This window comes from Tachypleus tridentatus, chromosome 2 (assembly GCF_004210375.1).
Source record: "Tachypleus tridentatus isolate NWPU-2018 chromosome 2, ASM421037v1, whole genome shotgun sequence".
Lineage (NCBI taxonomy): Eukaryota > Metazoa > Arthropoda > Merostomata > Xiphosura > Limulidae > Tachypleus > Tachypleus tridentatus.
In genome coordinates this window covers 82934808-82958333 of record NC_134826.1, presented here as the reverse complement: position 1 = coordinate 82958333, position 23526 = coordinate 82934808, and the positions used below count along the sequence as shown (strand labels likewise).

The 23526-nt window shown below is 36.4% G+C and overlaps 1 protein-coding gene across 2 annotated transcripts in view; it reads left to right on the top strand.

Moving 5' to 3' along the window:
* Positions 1 to 700: 700 nt before the first annotated feature.
* LOC143236065 (transmembrane protein 272-like) overlaps positions 701 to 23526 on the top strand; it is a 52207-nt gene continuing 29381 nt past the window's right edge. For both annotated transcript variants that reach the window (XM_076474336.1, XM_076474327.1), the window contains exon 1: positions 701 to 1559. In XM_076474336.1, coding sequence (XP_076330451.1) covers positions 1197 to 1559 — 363 coding nt within the window. In that variant the 5' untranslated portion in view covers positions 701 to 1196. The remainder of the gene's footprint in view (positions 1560 to 23526) is intronic.

Genomic DNA, 23526 nt, shown 5'->3' with positions numbered 1-23526 from the left:
TTCATATATCATGAGGTATTGGAGCCTAGAGAGAGCATAATTGTTCTCGTGACTCATGGCCTGCGCACGCTTTACTGACGTCACGACGTCACAACAGTATGAATTATAATGTTAAACGTCTCTTGTGTGACTTCAATTTAATGTCTACTGACTGACTGACAGACAATACACTACTGTATAATGGTGTGAGTGGGTAAATCAGATAATACCTTCAGACGGCTTTCGACCCCCCTTTCGGGCAAATTAATACGACTACTTTTAATTACTTCAAGTGTTTAGATTAAGAATTCATGTTTCCATTTCTTCTCGACAAATCAGTGTATATCTGTGTTTTTCAGCTAACAAATTAGAAGTTTCTATATAACACTGTGCAAAATTACTTATATCTGTACATTATTCATTATCGTATTAAAATTCGCATAACGCATTCATAACTATTATGCAAAAAACAAGCTTATCTTACATTCTTTTTATGTATTACGCTCAACACCCGTCGTGTTTTCTTTCGGTGATTTGCGAAAGAAATAACGTAACCATCTCTAAACTCCCTTGACTGCGAGAGTACCAAACGGGCTTCTCAGGTATAACAATTTAAAAGGGTAAGCTAGTCTCGACGAACTACGTTGCGTTGCTGGAGTTGTACCTCTGTCTCGTCAGTGGTCGCTACGGGTTATGACGTTGTCTAGTAAATTAAAGCCGTTTCCTACAAGTAAGTCGAGTCCTGAGACACATTGCCAGACTCAGAGTTGGGTAAGGTATTGTTTATCGCGCGGAAAGCGGACAATGAAAGTATGATGAACATTATTTTCTAGATTACCTCGACATCATTATCATCCTGAAGATGAGGAAAAATTCAAATTATCGTCAAGATAAACAGGTTGAGCTATCGATCAGTTTGTTTGTTTTAAACAGTCGTCACTAAAATGAAACGAATTTTACAGAGAGCAACAAAAAGGCATAACATTAGGTGTAGTGAAACGAACAAAATATAATTCTTTATAATATGCAACTCAGTTGTGGTCGTTTGTAAAGGGTGTTATAAAATACTGAGTACAAATTTAAAACAAGAAAAAAACTGTTTTTGTTTGAACTACAATTGTAAGTTTTCGGCAAAAGAACACTCGGCCTGACATCTGGCGTCAGAGGAATTTGGTGAACATTTCCAAAAGAACTCGAACGAGAGCGTTAACAATATTATGTCTATGTTCGCAAGAAAAGGAACCATGGTTCACCGTAAGGGTAACAGGAGAGCATCCCAGCCTGCCTTGCGTCGGTCCAGTGTGGTCAGTGTTCCTCCATCGCGCCGAAGATCCGTGGCTCTAAGCAGTAATGTTGAACAAAGATCGTATACCCGCAGTCCAGTTAACAGAACTCTAGAATATAGCTCACGTGCTAATTTGACGGCAACAAGCCGGGCCAGCTTCAGTGCGAGGCCCACGCGAGGACCTGGTGTTGCCGTGGCCGCAAAAATATCTTCCCCTTCACGCAAGTCCTCAGCTTCCGGACCTAGACGATCTTTAGATGGAAGAGACGAGAGAAAATTAGAGGGAACTGTGGTGGTAAGTTCTAGAATGTTAGAATGTCACCAAACCTCTAGATCTATTGATCATGTAATATATACGTGATAAAATGTGTTTTGTTTTGTTTTTGTATCAAGATGGGAGCGTGGTGGTGAGTTGTTATGGTGGTCTACGGACATACAGATATAACTTAAGTATTCACGTAGTACAACGACTTTGTAACAAAACCTCATTCACTGAAGTTCACCTAAATAGAGGTCTTTCTATTTAGTTCTGTTTAACAGAGTGTCGAACAACATACCTGTTTCATGTATCATGAATGTTGTATAGAAACTAAAAACAGAGCTACAGGTTAATTTATCCTCATAATCTTATAGCTGTTTCATAGAATAATGTAGTAATGTTGCAGCTTCTTCACAGATGATAAATAGGATAATGTAAAGATATAGTGGCTTCATTATAGCTGTTACATACGATAATATAGAGATATAATGGCTTTCTTAAAGATATTACATATGATAATGTAAGGATATTGTGCTGCTCTTATAGAATAACGCAATGAACTCGTGGTTCCTAACCGTTCCACAGAATAAGGCAATCGTTTTTCGTAGGATAAGGTAGTAATGTTGTGGTTCCTGATTGTTCCATAGGATATTGTAATAACGTTGTGGTCTGTAACTGTTCTGTAGGGTAAAGCAATAATGCTATGGTTTGTAACGTTTCCATAGGATAATGTAGTAACGTTGTGGTTTGTAGCTGTTCCATAGAATAATGTAGTAATGTTATGGTTTGTAACTTTACCATAGGATAAGGTAGCAATGTTGTAGTTTGTAACTGTTCCTTAGGATAAGGTAGTAACGTTGTGGTTTTTAACTGTTCCATAGGGTAAAGTATTAACGTTGTGGTTTCTAACTGTTCCATCGGATAATGTATTAATGTTGTGGTTTGGAACTGTTCTATAGGATAATGTATTAATGTTGTGGTTTGTAACTGTTCCATGGAATAATGTAGTAATACTTTGGTTCATTTTCATTGTATAATCCACTTCCTCATTTCAATATTTGACCTCTTTTTGGTTTCTGCCAAATCATTGGTAATGTCCGCGCGTCGCCTAGTGGTCAAGCTACATATCGAAAGCTTCGATGTTCACGCCGTGATTCCGATATACACGTGCCACACTTTCGCCTGCGAAATCAGAGTGACAATCAATCCCATTAGTCATTTCAAAATATTTATGGCGGTGAGTGCTGCTGATTGAGCTCTTGGCCTCTGATCAGTCTTCCAAATTAGGGACGGCTGCACTTCTATCTTAAGATGTTAAGTCCAGGGAATATCAGACAAACCATTCTAAACTTTTGAAATTCACATACCCCTCTTATTCAAATTCTTATCTTATATTTACCAAGTATTTTAGGTTAATGCCTCCTTCTGACGTGTTCATAAAACACTATCACGTTTTGTTCGGTTGCAGAATTATACACTGTTTCTCGACATTTGATATTCGAATCCTTCCGGAAATTTTCCCAAGGATTTAGAGTACGATAGACTTCCTCTTTCGCCATTACTTTTTTTATTAATTATAAAAGCTGGATTAAGAAAGATTATAACTGATTTTAATGTGTGTATTCTATTAACCCTTAAGCTAGACACGTTAAAGCACTTATACGTGTATTTGTTAACATTATTGATTGCTCGAACTACTTTAATGGACGGATACACTCTACACGTTTCATCGTATTACGGAGCACGATTTGCTCTTCGACCAACGTTAATAAAACAAAAGAAACCTTAAAATAATTTCCGGCGATACCTATGTGCGTTTACTACTGTCATCTCTTCCTGCAGCTAATTACTAATTTAGTAATTTCAACGTTTGTTTATTTGGTAGCACGTGCAAGGATTACCTATTCTAATCGATTTTCAATCTCTGCTTCGCGTCGCTAACTCAGACTCAATGTGCCATCACCACATCAGAGTCTTTTTCACACACACACAACCCCCTCCAGTGGCACAGCGGCATGTTTGCGAACTTAGAACGCTAGAAACCGATTTTTTGACAGCATGGTCAGAGGAGCTTTGTACCTATTTTCAAACACACAAACGAATCGTTACTTTTCTACATGTAATAATACCTAACGAAATCTAGTAATTCGATTTTAGTTTTTTCGTTGGTTTCGAAAGAAAAAATCTACATTTCCATTTGATCCGATCTTATCAAGTTCTAGCTTCAAGGCTAACTTTGACTTGTAATTCGACTGTTTTGTTTTCTCTCCATTAGTTTATTTTTAAAACTTCAGACGGAGCCACTTTTACTACATTACGTTTCTGTCAACGTCAAAACAAAGCTCTTTAATTTACTGCGCAGTCTCACAAATACATTCCAACTGTAGGTAAGCGAAAAATTTATTTTTGAGCATGAATTACACTATACTAGTGGCTAGCTAGCGACTCATATTTGTATCCTTTCGTTAAAAGTGCAAATCAAATATTGTAGGTTTTGTTTTGAATTTCACGCAAAGCTATACGAGGGCTATCTGCGCTAACCGTTCCTAATATAGCAGTGTAAGGCTAAAGGGAAGGCAGATATTCGTCACCACCCACCACCAACTCTTGAGCTGCTTTTTTACCAACGAATAGTGAGATTGACCGTAACATATAACGCCCCCACGGCTGAGAGGGCTACCACGTTTGGTTTGAAGGAGATTCGAACACTGTAGGAGTGATTTCAATTTCCATATTGAAAGTAGTTCGTGAAAGACTCTCGATTAGATTTATTTTATTCCATCATATCCTGCGTATTTGTATCGAAAATATCAGTATTAAATTGTACTAAAGCATTGCTGATTAGCTGTAATTTTTATCTTTTACATATTTCTACAAGTGCGTACTTGTGCAGAAGTAAAACTAGAGAGTAGAACCATTTATCTCACCGTTTACACATTCTACAACCGTGCATGTGTTCGGAAATAAAGTTAGGAAGTAGAACCGTTTTTATCGCAGTTTACACGTTCCACAAGAGTGCATGTGCTCAGAAGTAAAATAAGGAAGTGGAACCATTTTCGCAGTTTACATTATACAAACTTCCATGGATTTGGAAGTAAAGTTAAGAAATGAAGACATTTTTTCACAGTTTACACATTATATAAAAGCTACGTATTCGATAACTAAAGTTAGGAAATAGAGCCATTTTCACAGTTTTCATTATAGAAATATATGTTTTCGGAAGTAAAATTAGGAAATGAATCTTGCATGCTTTAATGTTTATCAAATAAGATCCATTTTGTAATTGTTCCAAATGACGAATATTAAACAACTTTATACGTTGTATGGTAAGATTTCTCCTAGACTTTTGAAGCCTTCCTTTGAAGAGAACAAACTAAAGCAAGTTGCTTTTGTTTCATGGAGATTGTGACGTCTTAGATTCTTAACTCTATGACTTGTTACCAGTACATTGAAAACGTTGTTTCTAAATCTTTATGAATTTTGTAGTTGTACATTTTTAATTTTCAGAATGTCTAAAACTTAATTGGCTTCCTATATATATTTGGTAAATACAAGTTCGGTCAAATTGAGATGGTCTTCCGAAAGTTTTATTTTTGTAAAAGTGACTGCTTCTTCAGCTGCTTAAAGTGTGCGAAAATTGAAAGGATATTTTGGGGAAGAAACTTGAGTACACGTCATCTGAGTCATTTTTTTCAGACAAGAGATCGTTCTTTATTAGGTTTTATACCGTGGACTGGGACATGTGGATGACTTTTACCAACGGCTTATCACTAATATAGTATGGCTTGTTGCAGGTCTCTTTTTAGATGGTCCTGGTACCCTAAGCTGATCCATTGTTTTTCAACACCATTAAGTATGAGTGATATTCCAGTCTTGAAAGTTCTAAATTCCCCTGTGAATATCTCTTTAAAGAGAGTATATAAATATTTTCGTCTAATTGGGTGTTTAGATGCCTTTGCCTAAAGTATTACCTTCATGATGATGTCACACTACCTAAGGAATGCCTAAAAATTACAATTCTGATACACCAGTTCCACGGTGACTTGGTACTGGCTTTGATTTGTAAGTGTCTTGTATACTAATGGGAACCACATTCTGCTTTTCTAAAAAGAATATTATAAAATAACACCATATCTTAACTATGTACAGTCCATTCCTTTGTTAATTATTTGTATTTAACATAATCTATATTATTTTGAAACTTCTGACCAAACTTATACCCTGATTGATCAAGTTATAGAATTATTCACCCATTAAAACAATAATATTTTCTAGTTAAACATTTGTCAGTGTATAACATCATTCATAAACGTAAAGAAATTCTATCACTTTTTAACTTTTATTTTTTATTCCATTTCTATTCTGCGTTCAAAAATAGTTAAATTCATTTTGATATTTTTTATATGAAGTATGCTGAATCCAAATGCTCGAAAACGTAGTAGCTAGAGAGTCCAGATTGTAAATCGAGGATTCATGGCTCACGGCTCGTTGCCACACAAACGTGATCTATATGCTTTGGGAGCGCTCAAAACCCTCTAAACTATAAGTGTATTTTTGTTTGCTTGTTTGAAATTAGGCACAACGCTACACAATGGGCTATCTGTGCTCTGCCCACTACGAATATTGAAACTCGGTTTCTAGAAAAGAGTAATCATCGTGTTAGTGGTGGATCTTATCTTTCTTCCCTTAGTATATCGATCCAAACTTCAGATAATCCTTACTTTTGTAGTTTTGCGTAAAATTATGAAAGAAACAAAAGATATAAGATAAGCTTAATTTATAATACTTTTATAAGATACTTGAATGTTATACTGAAAACGAAAAAAGTATCTTAAGCGAGATTTATAGCCATGTTGTTACATCATTTTACATACTATAAGGTTCTGCGCTTGCGTTAAAAAATCGTGTTATGGGTAATTTCCTACAATAAACGTATTTAAAGTTAATTTGTTTTGTTTGTTTTTTAATTTCGCGCAAAGCTACACGAGGGCTATCTGCGTTACCGTCCTTAATATAGCAGTGTAACACTAGAGGGAAGGCACCTTGTCATCAACACTCACCGCCAACTCTTCGACTACACTTTTAACCAACCAATGGTGGGATTGACCGTCACATCTAACACGCCCCCACGGCTGAAAAGATGAAAAGTTTATCTAATTTATCTGAAACAAAAAACACAGTTCTGTCTACATCTAAATGTATTGTATCATGTATAATCCTAGATTTTTTAAAATTATTCTAAACCAGAAACCCTTCTGTGACACAGCAGCTGTAACATTAAAACTCGGTTCAAACACCCATGGTGAACACAACATAGGTCCCATTGTATAGCTTTCAGCTTAATAGCAAACAGACAAACGAACAAACTAGGAACGTCGCCTGTTTTGACAGGAAAAGTAAAAAAGTATTCACAAAGCCAGCAACATCAGTGTATTATTACGCCCAGCTCTTTTACGAACTGGCTGTAATGATAACGAATTAAGTCCTAGCCACAAATGTATCAGTAATACACGCGAATTTCTATCATTTCGTGAAAGTAACAAAGGCATTAATGTGTTGTAAAAAGAGGAACTCGTCATATATCAAGTTTGATATGTTTGATCAACTATAAAGTTGGTGTAAAAATAATTAAAACAGACATAAAATAAATCATACAATAGGCGTTTGACGTTTTGAAATACCTGACCTATTTTTATTTTATATCTCTTGTTGTAAGACGGGAGTGTTTCCGTCATGCCACCTGGACTGGAATTCCTCAATATATTTTAAAAGCAGAAAATACTAATACTGTTGGGCCCGGCATGGCCAGGTGGGTTAAGACGTTCGACTCGTAATCTGAGGGTCGCGGGTTTGAATTTCCATCACACCAAACATGCTTCACACTTTCAGAAAGAGGGAGCATGTTTGGTGCGACGAGGATTCGAATCCGCGACCCTCAGATTAGGAGTCGAACGCCTTAACTCACCTGTCCATGCCGGGCCCTTCGCCAGGAAATCATATATGTCTAAATTGGCTCTCTTTCAGCTGTGTGGGCTTATAATTGTAACGATCAATCTCACTATTCGTTGGTAAAAGAGTAGCTCAAGAGTTGGCGTTGGGTGGTGATGACTAGCTGCCTTCCCTTTAGTCTTACACTGCTAAATTAGGGACGGCTAGCGCATATAGCCCTCGGGTAGCTTTGTGTGATATTCAAAACAAACAACTAATACTGTTGAAATGAAAGTCCATTTCCATCGTGTCTCTCTTCTAAGGTTAAAGTGCTTCCACTACGCTTCCTTGACTTTTACCTTGTTCGTTTTTTTCCACACAATCAGTGTCTTTTATACTAATGAGAACCACAATATCTTGACCCCCCCCAAAAAAAAAACACAAAAAGCCGAAATATTGCTTTCCACTAGATAGAACACTTGTATAACGTCAGCTTTGTACAGTTTATTTCATTTTTCTGTCCTTTTTATTTAACATTATCTATATTATAATAAAACTTTTGACCAAACACGTGCCCCAACAGAACAAATTAGAGACTTTTTCGTTTATTAAAACTATAGTTTTTCTGGTAAAACATTTTTCAATTGCATTAGATAATACGCTGAAATTTAGCTTTACAGCACATAAAGATATTTAACGTAACTTCCACTAGTTTCCTCATGAAAAAAAAAAAGTCGTAAGTTGACTGTCACGTTGCATCAGTTTGTAGCAAAGTTATCTATCGATCAAGGACTTAACAATGTTGCAGTTGTTATTAAAATTCAATTGCACGTGAAGGATTTTGATATTTTGAAGCAGGAGTGTTCATGGTTTGAAAAACGTTGCGAAACGCAGGTCATTACTTGACAATGGAATACACAACTTATAAGTCGTTTCGTCCAATATGAAATTGTTGAAGTAACACCATGAATAAAAACTTTCAGAATGTACATTTATTTTCCCCACCAACACATCAATTTTAGTAAATAATGTAGAAAAGTTTTTGTTTTGATTCGCCATTGTTAGTGACGAGTGAAGTACTAAACATAAAAAAAATTCTTGAAATCCACCACTGAATAAAGACCACTTTATTTCCTTCATGTTTTTAAACAGCAAGATGAACTGTGAATTCGGAGAAACTACTTTGTTTCAAAGCCTGGCATAGTCAAGTGAAATAAGGCGTTCGACTTATAATCTCACGGTCGCGAGTTCGAATCCCTGTCGCACCAAACATGCTCGCCCTTTCAGGCGTGAGAGCGTTGTCATGTGACGGTAAATCCCACTATTCGTTGATAAAAGAGTAGCCCAATGGTTGACGGTGAGTGATGATGACTAGCTGCCTTCCCTCTAGTCTTTGCCAAATTAGAGAGGGCTAGCTCAGATAGCCCTCGTGTAACTTTGCGCGAAATTGAAGAAAAAAAAATTGTTTCAACAGAAATGGCGAATTAAAAAAATAGATTAGGGGTGTGGACATGTTTCTTCTTATAACAAACCCACATTAAGCTACCTGCTGAGTCCACCGAGGTAAACCGAACCCCTTATTTTAGCGTTTTAAATCCGTAAACTTGCCACTGCATTCGCGGAAGACGAATAGATTAGGCCTCGCTGAAGTTTAAATTTTAATATGGAAATGAAATTCACAAAGAAAAATGCAGTTGGTTGGCTGAAAAAATAAACAACAAACAATGTGACGGTATACCACATGTTATCCAAAGATTCAAAGTATATCACGTTGTTAGTGGTGAATGGATGATTATACATAAGACCAAACAATTTCTTACGTTCCCAACTACCTGCGTTAAATTTTAACATTATGTTATATGTACGAGGCCACGAAATTCTGTTTCTGCCAAAACACCCACCCACAAAAAATTTATTTTAACAGTATTCATTGCGTAGAATCATGTAAAACAGTGATGACGAGAAACCCACTTGAAGTAAAAAAAGTAGGCCTGGCATAGCCAGATGGTTTAGACACTCGACTCGTAATCCCAGGGTCTCTGATTCGATTCCCCGTCACACCAAACATGTTCGCCCTTTCAGCTGTGGGGGCGTTATAATATGACGGTCAATCCTACTATTCTTTGGTAAAAGAGTAGTCCAAAAGTTAGTGGTGGGTTGTAATGACTAGCTGCCTTCCCTCTAGTCTTACACTGATAAATTACGGACGGCTAACACAGATAGCCCTGGTGTAGCTTTGTGCAAAATTCAAAACAAATAAAGAGTAAAAATTTATCCTTAAATATATTCTGTTAAACCGAAGATCACCTAAGAACATAAAAACGTTGTTCTGTACTTTATTTTAATTAAAGTTTTAATACCCATACCAGTCGTCTTGAGAAAACAAATGATGTATTAGAACTGGCACAGAAAAGGCTATTATAAATACTCGAAATCTTGTATCTTCTTAGTTATTTTCTTTGATTTAAAGCCTTTTAAAAGTTGCAAGAAGTGTTTTGAAAAGAACTTACAGTTATGCTAAGTTTTAATATGGGTCCGAAGAAACAAAATAATTTCCAAAATATTTGTTGTAGTTTTTCTAAACCCGCAAGTTGTTCCATGTCATGTTTCCAGACAAACAGTATTGTAGAAACGTAGTTAGAACACCCAAAGGAATAGGGTTAACTTCTTTTCTGGCTGGTTTGTTTCTTTGCTTTCGTGAAAAACAATAGTTTGAAACTTATCGTAACTTCTCTATATCACCATGTATGTTGACATTTTTGATACTGTCTTTAGAGAATCGAGACAAGTCTCGTAGTTTTGAGAATAATTTATCAGTAAACCCAAAGTGTTGTTTTTACGGAATACCTTTAATCCTAGCCTTTCTGTTCAAAACAATCAGGGCAAACTTGGACGTGAGTTTTATCACGTAATTCTTTCAAGTCTGTATTCTAATAAATATATATATATTACATCTAATGTAACGTACCTACAAAGTCGTACGTTTTGTAGTATATATAAAGAAATAACAAAAAAATTATGAAATTTCCACCTACTGGCATTTTAAACATATTTTTGCATAACTGTATTTAAAAGTAGAACGTATTTAGAAAATATAAAACTGTTCCAAAACTATTACTAATTGTACTACTTGTCTTACTGTTAAAGACAGACCTTATGATGACAAGCATTTAAAATGCATTTGCTTACTACAGCGTAGAAAAAAAAAACAACAACATTGTTCACATTGAAACATGTTTAGTCTCTGAAAACTTCGACTGATGTTTATACGTTATTCCCTAACACTGTAATTACTTTAGAGAAGCGGCATGTCTGAGGAATGCTAGAAATCGAGTTTCGGTACTCGTGGTGAGCAGAACACAGACATCTCAGTGTAGCTTTGTGCTTAGCAATAATATATATGTATAAGAATAGAAATATTAAATAAATCCCAGTTAAGTAAGTAGATAACCTTAAGGTTTTCTAAATATTGATATTCCTTCTCCAGAGTTATAAAGTTTGTAATTTAATCCTGAAAAAATAATTTTAAAATTTTGAAAATTCTCGGGTTGTAGGATTTCTTTAACTGATTCAACCACAAAACGAATCAAGATTTACGTGAGGTTTGATTTGTTTTGAATTTCGCGCAAAGCTACACGAGGGCTATCTGCGCTAGCCGTCCCTAATTTAATGGTGTAAGACTACTTTTGTTAAGTGCGATCAAGTGTAAATCCAAAGCGATTTTGCGATTTTAACCTATACCAAAGATGAACGCACTAACCATCTTACGTATTGTATCAGCACTGACCACTTTCAGATATACGAAGTAGGAATAAGACATCACTTTTACGTTGTAAAGAAACGCTTCAGTAACATCCAATTTGGATAAGAATATTACTCAGATAATACAGTAAACTCTCAGGGTGATAAACTGAATTCTTTTGTTTTGGCTCAACTTGAAGACAAGTGTTGTTGATCAAGTTTAATTTCCAGATCAGGAAAATAAGTATTTACAGTTACGACAGAAAGTGTTGTGAGTAGTTTTTTTTTTTGCTCGTAACTTAAAAAGTATCACGAATAGGATAATGAAAGTAGGGTATATTATAAATATTATACCATCACACAACTACATAAATTTTCATGTAAATTAAACGACAAATAAACTGTTTACAAACAAATAACCAAACATAGGAGGGGCAGAAAGTCTTCGTGCGTCTACTTTAATGGTCAGTTGTGTAGCAAGTGAATTACTTGGCGCAATCTCTCCTCATAGCCCTCCATAATCGTTTGACAGTACTCGACTGGTATTTTCTTCCATTCTTCTTTACAGTAGGCCTCCAACTCTTGTAAGTTGGATGACGCTGATGAACCTTGGTCTTCAACTCATGCCAAACGTTTTCAACTGGGTTGAGATCGGACGACTGCGATGGCCACTCCAGAACGCTTATATGGTTCCTCTGCAACCAGGATTGCACATATTTCAATGTGTGCTTAGGGTCATTGTCGTGCTGGAAGATCCAGCGACGCTCAAGCCACAATTTCTGAGCATCATTCTTGATACAAGTGCCTAATATATCAACGTACTCTTCTATTTTCATGATCCCGTTGACGCGGTGAAGGCTGCCTACACCAGAAGAGCTGAAGGAACCCCATAGCATGATCGAGCCACCTCCATGTTTAACTGTAGGGACGGTGTTCTTTGGAAGATTTCGTTACCCCTTCTAACGGAAAATATAGCGAGCATCACTGTGGCCGAAAAGCTCGATTTTAGTACGTCTGATCAAAGAATACTCTTCCAATAGAAAAAGAGTTAAAATACATGCTTTCTTCCATACCTTAATCGTGGTTCTAAATGAACAGGCTTTAAATATGGAGTTCTACGAGGACGGCATGTTTTGAACCAAGAAGAGCGTAACATGTTCGTAACTGTAGAGGTGCTTACTTCAACCCCTGTTTCCCTTACAAGTTTTTGTATGTCATTACGTGTTAAACGAGGGTTCCTACTAACTTCTCTGAGAACCTTCCTCTTGATTCTCTCTGGAATTTTGTGGGGCGTCCGGAACGAGGGAGGTTAGCAGTTGATCCTGTAAGTTTAAACTTGGCAATTATGCTTTGAACAGTAGATTTCGGCACATTAAGTTGTGTAGCAATACCGGAAAGAGACACACAAGACTTGTATTTTACAATAATTCAGTTTTTTAAATCACTGGACAGTTGTTTCCTGTTCGCCATGACGACCAAGCAGATAATGACGGAGACGGCGCTAAATTGCTGAAGTACATTTTTTGCTGGATAAATTCCAATAATTATGAACCCAGTGTCTAATTCTGGAATGGTATAATGTAGTTTATTCGCCAAACTAAACAACACTCTTACGGGAATATCATTTTTTTCACACATTCTGAACTGTTCAAACACTTTCTGCTCCTCTTATTTTTGGTTATTTGTTTATAAACAGTTTATTTGTTGTTTAATTTACATAAAAATTTATGTAGATGTGTGTTAGTATAATATTTATAATATACCATACTTCTATTAGCCTAATCGTGATACCTTTTAAGTTATGAGCAAAAAACCACTCGGGAGGCAGGGGTAAGGACACTTTCTGTCGTAACTGTAAATATAAAGATTTATGTAGTTAACGGTATTCATCCAGGAAAACAATGATGGTGGACTATATTTCATTACTTATCCAGGAAGACAATGATGGTGAACTAACATCTATTACTCATCCAGGAAGACAATGATGGTGAACTAGCTTCCATTACTCATCCAGGAAGGCAATTATGGTGGACTAGCTTTCATTACTCATCCAGGAAGGCAATTATGGTGGACTATCTTCCGTTACTTATCGCACCTTCTTTGACACACTCATCGTTTTTCAAAGTCCTGAAGGTGTAAAGGCCAATGTTTTCTTTTAGTCCTTCAGTTAATATTTTGGTTCTGGTCTGCTAATATAAACCAGCCCTGGATTCAAAATATTGTGGTTCTAATTAAGTGTTATTGTTTGATATCATGTAACAAATACGGGTTGACAATATTGCTGATTTACAATGTTAAAATCAGGGGTTCGATTCCCCTCGGTAGACTCAGCAGATAGCCCAATGTGGCTTTGCTCTAAGAAAAACACACACACACAATATTACTAAGCCGAAGTGGTATGTATTTACAAAGTGGGTTAACAATTTTAAGAATCTTAGTGGTTATCATGTATCGAACGTGGGTTAAAATATCGGATGGCTTTGTTAGCAACGTGTAACAATCCCAGCTGAATAATTTCGGGAATGATAAATAGTATCAGGTAATAAATCTGGCTAACTATGTTAGAAATATTAGTATTACGTAACAAATGTGAATAAACATTTCCAAAACGCGTTGTTGGTATCGCCTAATGAATTTGAGTTTACAATATCAGGATTATTTAACTAGTATTGTGTTACAATATGGCATTCTAAGATGAATTGACACAAGTATCAGATCATTTTTTAAAAACAGCGGAGCCAACCAGGAAGTGTGTGGAGTAGACCATGTGCGAAAACTTTACTGAGTTGTAATATTGTGTGAATGACTTTACTCGCAGATTTCCTGGTAAATCCCAATCAGTAAAGTGTGTTTGAATTCAACAGATAAACTCGGTTTCTTTGTGCAGTTGACGTCACGCACGTAGTGACTTTTGTTTTTTCACAGTATTTGCTGGCTGTAACATATAGATATCATCCATTTCACCAGCAAAGGATATTACAGTTGGTGACCTTTTTAAGAAGAATGTGTGATGGTACTGCAAGATTTTCTTGGTCAGAATAGACATTAACAAGGCAAATCTAACGATTTTATGCCACGTGTCTTTGCTAAAACTGCATAGAAATAAGAGAAAAGAAAGTTGTTGCATGTTTTTTGTCTTCTCTTTCAATGAAAACAGGCAGAAAACATGTCATATGCATCTATGTCACAATAGATATCAGAAGTCTTAGCTAATATTATATATCAACCCATTAGAATTCCAATACGGGGGTTGGAGATAATTAAAGAGATCTGTTCTGAAACAAAATTAGTTTAATAAACTGACTTATGAGATGATGCTTAAAGAAATATATTTACTCTACCGTCAAAGACAAGCTTAAAACCAAAACCTACTGCTTTAGAAATAGACAATAAGGTATATAAGACGTGTTAGTAGTTTCTATTATGAGGCACTTGTCACACGTCTTCTTCTGATGGCTATAATTAATTAGACTCTCCCCCTTTTGCACCCCTATTTCCTGTAGGTTGTCAACTTAAACACACGCTGTACATTTTTAGCACACCTTTGTTTAGCAATTATTGTTAAAACTTTGTCCTGTTTCAGTTTCATGTGGGGGTTCTATCATATATCTAGTATAATATTCGATTAAAAGAAATCACGACAATTAAAAATTGCCTAATAGAAAAACTTTTTCTGGGTAAGGTCGAAAGCCATTGTGTGTACATCATTATATATTTTCCTTTTAGCGGTGATGAAAAGTTACATCGAAACAAATGAAAGATCGATACAGAACTGCAGGCTAAGAACAACAATCTATCAACGTAAGGTTATTTTACAACAAATTGGACAAGCATTAGATTTCTTATCATTGTTGAGAAAAAGTTGCACGTGAAACATACATTAATGTAAGTTTTGTTTTTTTTGTACATGTCTCGTCACATCATCACGATAATGTTTTCACAAATATTGATAATGTAGTTTGTTTGTTTTTGAATTTCACGTGAAGCTACTCGAGAGCTATCTGCGCTAGCCGTCCCTAATTTAGAGTATAAGACTAGAGGGAAGGCAGCTAGTCATCACCACCCATCGCCAACTCTTGGATTACTCTTTTACCAACGAATAGTGGGATTAATTGTAACAGTATAACGCCCCACTTCTGAAAGGACGAACATGTTTGATGCGACGGGGATTCGAACACGCGACCCTCGGATTGCGAGTCGAGGGCCTTAACCAACTGGTTTTATAAGATACACCTGGGTCTTATAAGATACATTTTGCTTCATACGTTAATACAACTACATAAGTCACCTGGAGGAAAATAAGGTCACTTTCTAAAATAAAAACATTACATTCTCTCGTTTTCTAATAAATTGTCATTAAAAAAAATTGTCACTATTGAAGTAACAGAATTTTTACGTAAGCCTATTTCGGAGATTTTATAATAAGCACCATTACAAAATCCTTCTCATCGTTATCTGGTTTGTTTTAAAATGTGTGTGGGTGATCTGCTAAGTCCACTAAGGGGAATCGAACCTCTGATTTTAGCCTTGTAAATCCGTAGACTTACCGCTTTAGTAGCGGAGGACTTGTTTTGAATGTCGCGCAAAGCTACGCAAGTGCTACCTACTCTATTCGTTCCTAATTTAGCAATGTAAGAGTAGAGGAAGGGTAGCTAGTCATCATTACCCACCGCCAACTCTTGGACTACTCTTTTACCAACGAATAGTGGGATCGGTTGTAACATTATAACGCCCTCCCGGCTGAAAGGACGAGCATGTTTGGTGTAATGGAGGTTTTAAATAAAAACTGTTACATTACTTGTGCTCCACTTAAGCACATGATTAAGAAGAAAATTAGGAAAATTATCAAACAGCTGTTTATATTCACAAGTTCTGTTTAAAATGGTTAGAAGAGGAAGTGGAGTAACAGAGCTCTTCAACTTTAGAGATGAACAACGTCCATTGAATATCTCGCTTTTGTGATGTTAGTTCACATGTGCATCCAGAATATATTATATCAACCGTTAGAAGGATCTGCAATCGAGTAAAAGAATGTGTAACGCTAGGCTTTACAACTCCGGTAACATTAACTAACCACCGTCTAAATTAACGCGATGTTGGGCCTTTGTCTAGTTTCTTCCACGACGTTGCTCATTCCAGAAAAAAACAACAAAAAAACTCCACGTTAGAATGATACTATGACCCCTTAACGTTAAGATATTAACGAGAGGAATATATCTTTAATGGGGAAATTATCCAAATTATTACATTTCCACATGTTGACCAAGGGAAAATGAAGTAAAATGAATTTCATTGCATAAGAATATACGAATCAGAATAGCTTATGTATATGTATCCAAACAGTTTCAGTCTCACTTATTAACTCTTTCCTTCTAAAGATTTTTTTTATAAACTTAAGCTATTTCTTGTTTATTTTACAAATAGTAAGTTTCAAGAACAGGCAGTTATAAAAATCGCGTGACAGCTGCAGTCAGTGTAAAAGTCAGGAGTTTTTCATCTGTGGTACAAAAGTCTTCAAATAACTTATTTGCCCTCCCCTCCCCCCTCCCCGCTAGTACAGCGGTATGTATACGGATTTACAACGCTAAAATCAGAGGTTAGATTCCTCTCGGTGGGCTCAGCAGATAGCTCAATGTGGCTTTGTTATAAAAATACAAATCCGGAAAATCTGCAAATATCTTATTTGTTTGTTTGTAATTACGTACAAAACTATTCAATGTTATTCGAAACCGCTTTCTAGCGTTCTAAGTCTACTACCTACAGACGTATTGCTGTGCGCTGTGCCACTGAGAACTGTTGTAGTCAATGTTCATTCTAAAGCTAAACTGATGAATTTTGACTGGATTATAAATCGGTAATTTTATTCGTTTCTTTTTCAGTATTTGTGAATATAGTTATCACTGAAAAAATTACCAAATGACTCCTACTTATAACACATACGCACAGTCTTTGTATTAGTAAATAAACCCAATCCAAGTTATTATGAGAGAAAAAAAATTGTAACCGGATAAAAGGCAACTGGTAGGATCGGTGTGACTTTCTGGTAATCTTTGGACACTCAAAGATAACAAAATATGGTTGAATAAAGCTCTAAAAATAATTAATTATTTTATTTGGTGATTTCCTACTGCAAACACTAAATGAATCGATATTTCAACACTTATCCTAACCTACCGACCCATAATGGTCCTGCTTCGAATACTCTGATGAAATATTAAATATTAGAACTTTTTAGAGTTCCTTTTTACTGTATACATAATACAAGTATTATTTATTATTTATTACAATTTATTAGATTTGTTGCTAAACAACTAAGTGATCTTTGTTTAGCGATACGCTGGTAGACGGCATTTTTGTCTCAGTAAGAAACATTTTGATCATTTTCATTATTTTTCTATATAACGTCTTCAAGCTACAATCTTGTATTTGTTGTTCGAAATGAAGGCCCGGCATGGTCAGGAGGTTAGGGCGTTCGACTCGTAATCTGAGGCTCGCGGATTTGAATCCCCATCACACCGAACATGCTCACCCTTTCAGCCGTGGGGGCATTATAATGTTACGATCAATTCCACTCTTCGTTGGTAAAAGAGTAGCCCAAGAGTTGGCGTTGGGTGATGATTATTAGCTTTACACTGCTAGATTAGGGACGGCTAGTACAGATAGCCCTCAGGTAGCTTTGAGCAAAATTCACAAAACAAACAAACATTGCTAGAAATAAAAAAATAAATCATTAGCTTGCCTACATGAACAACAGTCACTTCTTGTAGTCAGGTTGTCTTGTGTGCTTGATTTTCTAAGCCTTACAAACGAATCGTAAACTAATTAAGTTCCATTTTCCAAACTCACGATAACTTTTCTCGAATACTTCGGATTTCATTCAACTTTAACTTTCCAAAACAAAAATGAGCAGTTTCCTTATCCACAATAATACAGTATTTAGTTTTCCACTTATCACTTAGGTGATCATAAAAACAAAATCCAATTTTCAATAAAAGGCTATTTTTAGAAAGAACAAAGATGGGGAGAATGAATAAGTTCGAATAAAGAGTCCATATTTTAATTTTTTTTTTTTCCTGTACATGCCTTTGGCGCGAATGTAGACAACAGAGCTCAGCAAAAGCCTATAATCACGCAGAAACAGTCTAATTAGCTACCATGTAAACATCAAAATGTTGGCAGTGAAGAAAAGCATCGAACTACACGTGAAAGTAAGCAGTAGTGGGTTCAATTTATCTTGGATTAATTAGAAAATTGTGATTAATGGTCATCGCAGCTTTTGGTAATGTTATACTATAGTACCATGTTAAGTGAAAGAAATCGGTCCTGTCAAGCATGCCGGAAAGACGAGATGGTCTTAGATAATGTGCAAAAAAAAAGCGTTGTGTGTGACACTGACACACAGTGTGAACTATACAAAACTCTAACTTTATAACAAGTATTTCGTTGTTAGAATTTCACAGCGAGTAAAAAGGGCATTGTGTTACGATAAGTAATTTATTTTGAGAATTCCACTGTGTGCAAAGGGGGTCGTTGTGTTATACTGACGGATGGTTTATGATATGTCACACTCACCTTACAATAACTAATAAATTATTTGGATCCTATGGTGTGTAAAGATAGCATAGCATTACGCCGACATCGAGTGTATGCCGTGTAACGCAATGAAGTTTTATAACTCATTCTTATTGGTGCGTAATAAAGGTGGTATGGTGTTATGCTGAATTGAATATTAGTCTGTTTGTTTTGTGAATTTCGAGCAAACGAGGGCTATCTGCGCTAACCCTCCCAAATGTATCACTGTAAGACTAAAGGGAAGGCAACTAGTCATCACTAACCCCTGTCAACTCTTGGGCTATTCTAGTACCAACGAATAGTGGGATTAATCGTGACTTTATAACGCCCCAACTGCTGAAAGGGCGAGCATGTTTGGTGTGACAGGAATTCAAACCCGCGACGCTCAGATTACGAATCGATTGCCCCCTAACCACCTGGCTATGCCGGGGCCAACAAAGAATGGGAATATAAGGGAAAAAAAACAGCATTTTCCAATCTCAAAGAATTTCTCAGGAGAGATGTCAAATTAGAACTGAATAATGGACGAATAAAATATTACATATGATCAGTTCTACTCTACGGGTCCCCCGCTGGTAGAGCGGTAACTCCACGGACTTACAACGCTAAATTCAGGGGTTCGATTCCCCTCAGTGGACACAGCAGATGGCCAGATGTGGCTCTGCTATAAGAAAAACACACAAACATTCCACTCTACGGTGTGAAAGAACAGACGATCAGAATGTTACTTATTGTCAGGTATACTCTGTGATTCGTATACTGTATGTCGAAACAAAGTCGGAAGCTTTTAAATATATACAAATGATGAGATCGGTTACACTGATAGAGAAGAACTAATAAGTACACTTTAGAACATGTAGCGACAAAATACTGGATATATATATAGGAAACAGAGTATGTGCTACCTTGGGTGCATAATTAGACCAGAAGAAAGGTTCGGAGTGATTCTAATTAGTACAGTCGAAGAGAAAAAAAAACGAGAGGCAGATAGAGTCGCTTGGCTCAATGACGTTGGAAAATGGAATGAAAATGTGAAAGTTGAGTCAGAAAAATTGATGGAGCCACCCAGGAATTGAGAAATATGGAGCACTATAGTCGGCAACTCTGAATGTACAGGACATCATTACTGATTGATTCTAGCAAGAATTTCACTCATAAACCGACTTCCGACATGATAATGTTATACCAACTTAGGATCATTTATTATGTTTTGTACGCGGTTATAAATGGCCCTGGTATGGCCAGATGTTTGAGGCACTCGACTCGTAATCTGAGAGTCACGGGTTCGAATCCTGGTCACACCAAACATGTTCGCCCTTTCAGCCGTGCGGGCGTTATTATGTGATGGTCAATCCCACTATTCGTCGATAAAAGAGTAGTCCAAGAGTTGGCGGTGAGTGGTGATGACTAACAGCCTTTCCTCTAGTCTTACACTGCTAAACTAAGAACGGCTAGCGCAGATAGCCCTCGAGTAGCTTTGCGTAAAATTCAAAATAAAACAAAGCAAACCAGTTATAAATAAAAAAAATTCCTACTTTACCACCATACACTCTAACAGCCGCTAACATTTTCATAAATTCCTGAACCATTTTTGATATATCTTATCAATATTCTTAACACTACAATCTTGAGGGATTTGTTCAACAAGTGTGTGTGTGTGTTTTCTTATAGAATACCCTCTTCGGGCTATCTGCTGAGTCCATCGAATCCCTCATTTAACGTTGTAAATCCGTAGACTTACCGCTGTACCAGCGGGAGACTTTTCAACAAGAAGCCACCATAAATGTTTTTCAATTCCACTGTGTTCGCCGTATCCATTACAAACGATACGTTTCACTCAACAAAGAGCTCATTGAACCGACTGCGATACAACAAACACGAAAGAGGGAGAAAACATGGCAGGTATTTCGGTTTAAATCTAACTGGACCCTAGCATGGGCTCTGAATCAGAATCAACTGATGGCGTTCAGACATTTACTTTCTCTTCACCCCACTCGTGATTGGATATTTGGTTAAGCTACATGAAAAAAAAAAAAAAAAAAACACGTGCATATTTATGTATGTAAATACCCACGCACGTTACTGACACATGTATTAACAAACAAACTGTGGTTATGGCAAGCAAGCAGCAGCGGAAAAACCAACTACAGGCACTAACCAGTAAGTATTACAAAGCTCAACGACCAATATGGGAGTAAGGGTTCTTCAGAGCAGCGTGGGATCTATAGATTCTATGCCAAAAATTTGGTGTAGGTGAAACGGAAATACCTCGAAAAAACCCACACACACGGTAATATTTATTTAGGTTAAATTATTCTCTTGTTCCCCCAAAGGGGGAAGAAAATAACTAGGGTTGGTCAGAAACTTTTGTTTCTCTTCACTCCACACGCGACTAATGGTTATAAAGCACGTGACTTTTAGGTTTAATTGGTTCTTCAAGATTGGCGATGATATTAATTTCCTTAGTTAAAGTCGGGAGCAGCTCTTTCCTCGCCCCGGAGGGGTGGGGGAAGAGCTGAAGGGAAACTTCGATTGTTTGAGTCTGGACCGACGTGAGCGGGAAGATGCAGGCTGTGTTTGTCCCTTTATGTTTAGTTACAGCAAGAAATAGATAATATTTAAGATACATAAATGAGAAGTACAGTGATGTTGAAGCTCAAATTATTAAGATTACATTTAAATTTACTAGAAATGGTCCTTTTCAGGACAGTTACAAAGTGACAACACTCTCGAAGTGTAGTTAAAACAAAAACAAAAAAGAGGTAAACTCCCTCTAAATTTACCAAAAACAAAAAATTCCGTATAGTACTCTTCATTATATCCGACACTGATTTTAATAGGTAGGAGGTAATAGTAGTAGTAAGACTATTTGTATAAGCTATTTGTTACACCAACAACTGCTATGGTATGTACGCCTTTTAGAAGCTGTTAAATATGGTAGTAATTTATTTTATTTGCCATAAGGCATTAATATTATAACTACTATATATTTAACAGTATATTCTTTATTCAGTCCATTAGGTTTCTTCAAGAAAGAAAAGAATATTTTATAATAGTATTAAAATCACAGTATGTCTGCCACGTCCATTGTTGACGACGTTTCGCTCAACACAGTTCTCAAAAGACCGGCTGAAATACAACAAACGCAGTATTAGTCGTAACACTACTTGTTACAACAGTAACTGTTGTAATGTGAATGCCTTTTATAAACTGGCGAGGAATGTTTATAATTAACTATACTTGTCGTAAGACTGTGTTAAACGAAGCATTTAGTGAATATTCCTAAGATGAAAAAGAAATTATTTTTCGGAGAGCTGTAACAAAAATGATAAAGGCCAATATTTTTAATTCGTTTTCTTATCAAAAACGAAAATAGAATGTAACTTTACTTTAAGTGCTGGTTGGTGTGTTTGTTTGTTTGTTTTTTGAATCCTTGCAAAGCTACATGAGGGCTCTCTGCGCTAGACGTCCCTAATTTAGCAACGTAATACTAGAGGAAAGGCAGCTAGTCATCATCACCTACAGCCAATTCTTGGGCTACTTTTTTACCTACGAATAGTGGGATTGACAGTCACATTATAACACCCTTACGGCTGAAAGAGCGAACATATTTAGTGTGACTGGAATTCAAACCCACGACCCTCGGATTGCGATTCAAGTGCCTTAACCACTTGGTCATGTCGGGCCGTTAAGTGCTAGTTCCGATTTATTTCCTCCCCCGAGGTTCTTTTACTGAAATCTTCGAGAAGTGTGCAGATGACGATTTGTCAGTCTACTGACCAGTTCAGTAAATCGTTACTTGTCTAACAATAAATCTTGTCATACAAGGCTTGTTTATTACTGGTTGAAATGTCTGCTAGCATATCCTCTACGTCATTTCTGCTTGGACCTTACTGGTCGGTTTAATGTCGCCTGGATACTCTCATTCAAGATAGTTTTAAGAAAAACCCAAAACAACAGCATTCATCAATAATTCTCGGAAACTTTTTCCTCGTTTTTGGAAGTTTTTTTGTTCTGTGCAGCGAATATTGATGGCAAGCATTTATCACTTATACAACCACCAACTTTGTTGATAAATGTACTGTGCACACGTCATGAAATTCAACGCGAGGAATTATATTAGGCGTAGGACTGGAAGTGATTTTTTAAAATATAATTTATTATTCCACAAACAACTCGCCATATAAACCAACACGTTATCAGTAAGTTAGAATTAGTTTATAATCACCGTCTTTAGCACTAATTACTTAGCAACGGAATCGTAAAATTGTATTAACGTAAATTAAAATAATCACATAAATTGAATATATTAGATCTAAAACTTTGGGAATGGAAATAATACGTCATCATAATTAGGACTTAGTATGTGATGAAAAGTTAACATAAGTGTGTAATGCTCTGCATTCTATTTTAATCTCCAAAGAGTATCTCTGTTACTATTAGTGCTTTGAGTACAATAAAGAGATTAATTGAAAAAAATGTGATTTTATATACTGTAAAAAAATAAAACTTACACTTTCTCTCAATTTTTACCTCTCTTTTGTTTTGTTTTTTTGTAGAACTATGAGCCATTAATTCTCTATTTAAAACATAAACCCGGTCCGGCATGACTAGGTGGTTAAGACACTCGCCTCGCAATCCGAGGATCGTGGGTTCGAACTCCCGTCACACCAAACATGTTCGCCCTTTCATAAGTGGAGCGTTATACTGTTACAGTTAATCCTACTATTCGTTGGTAAAAGAGTAGCCCAAGAGTTGACGG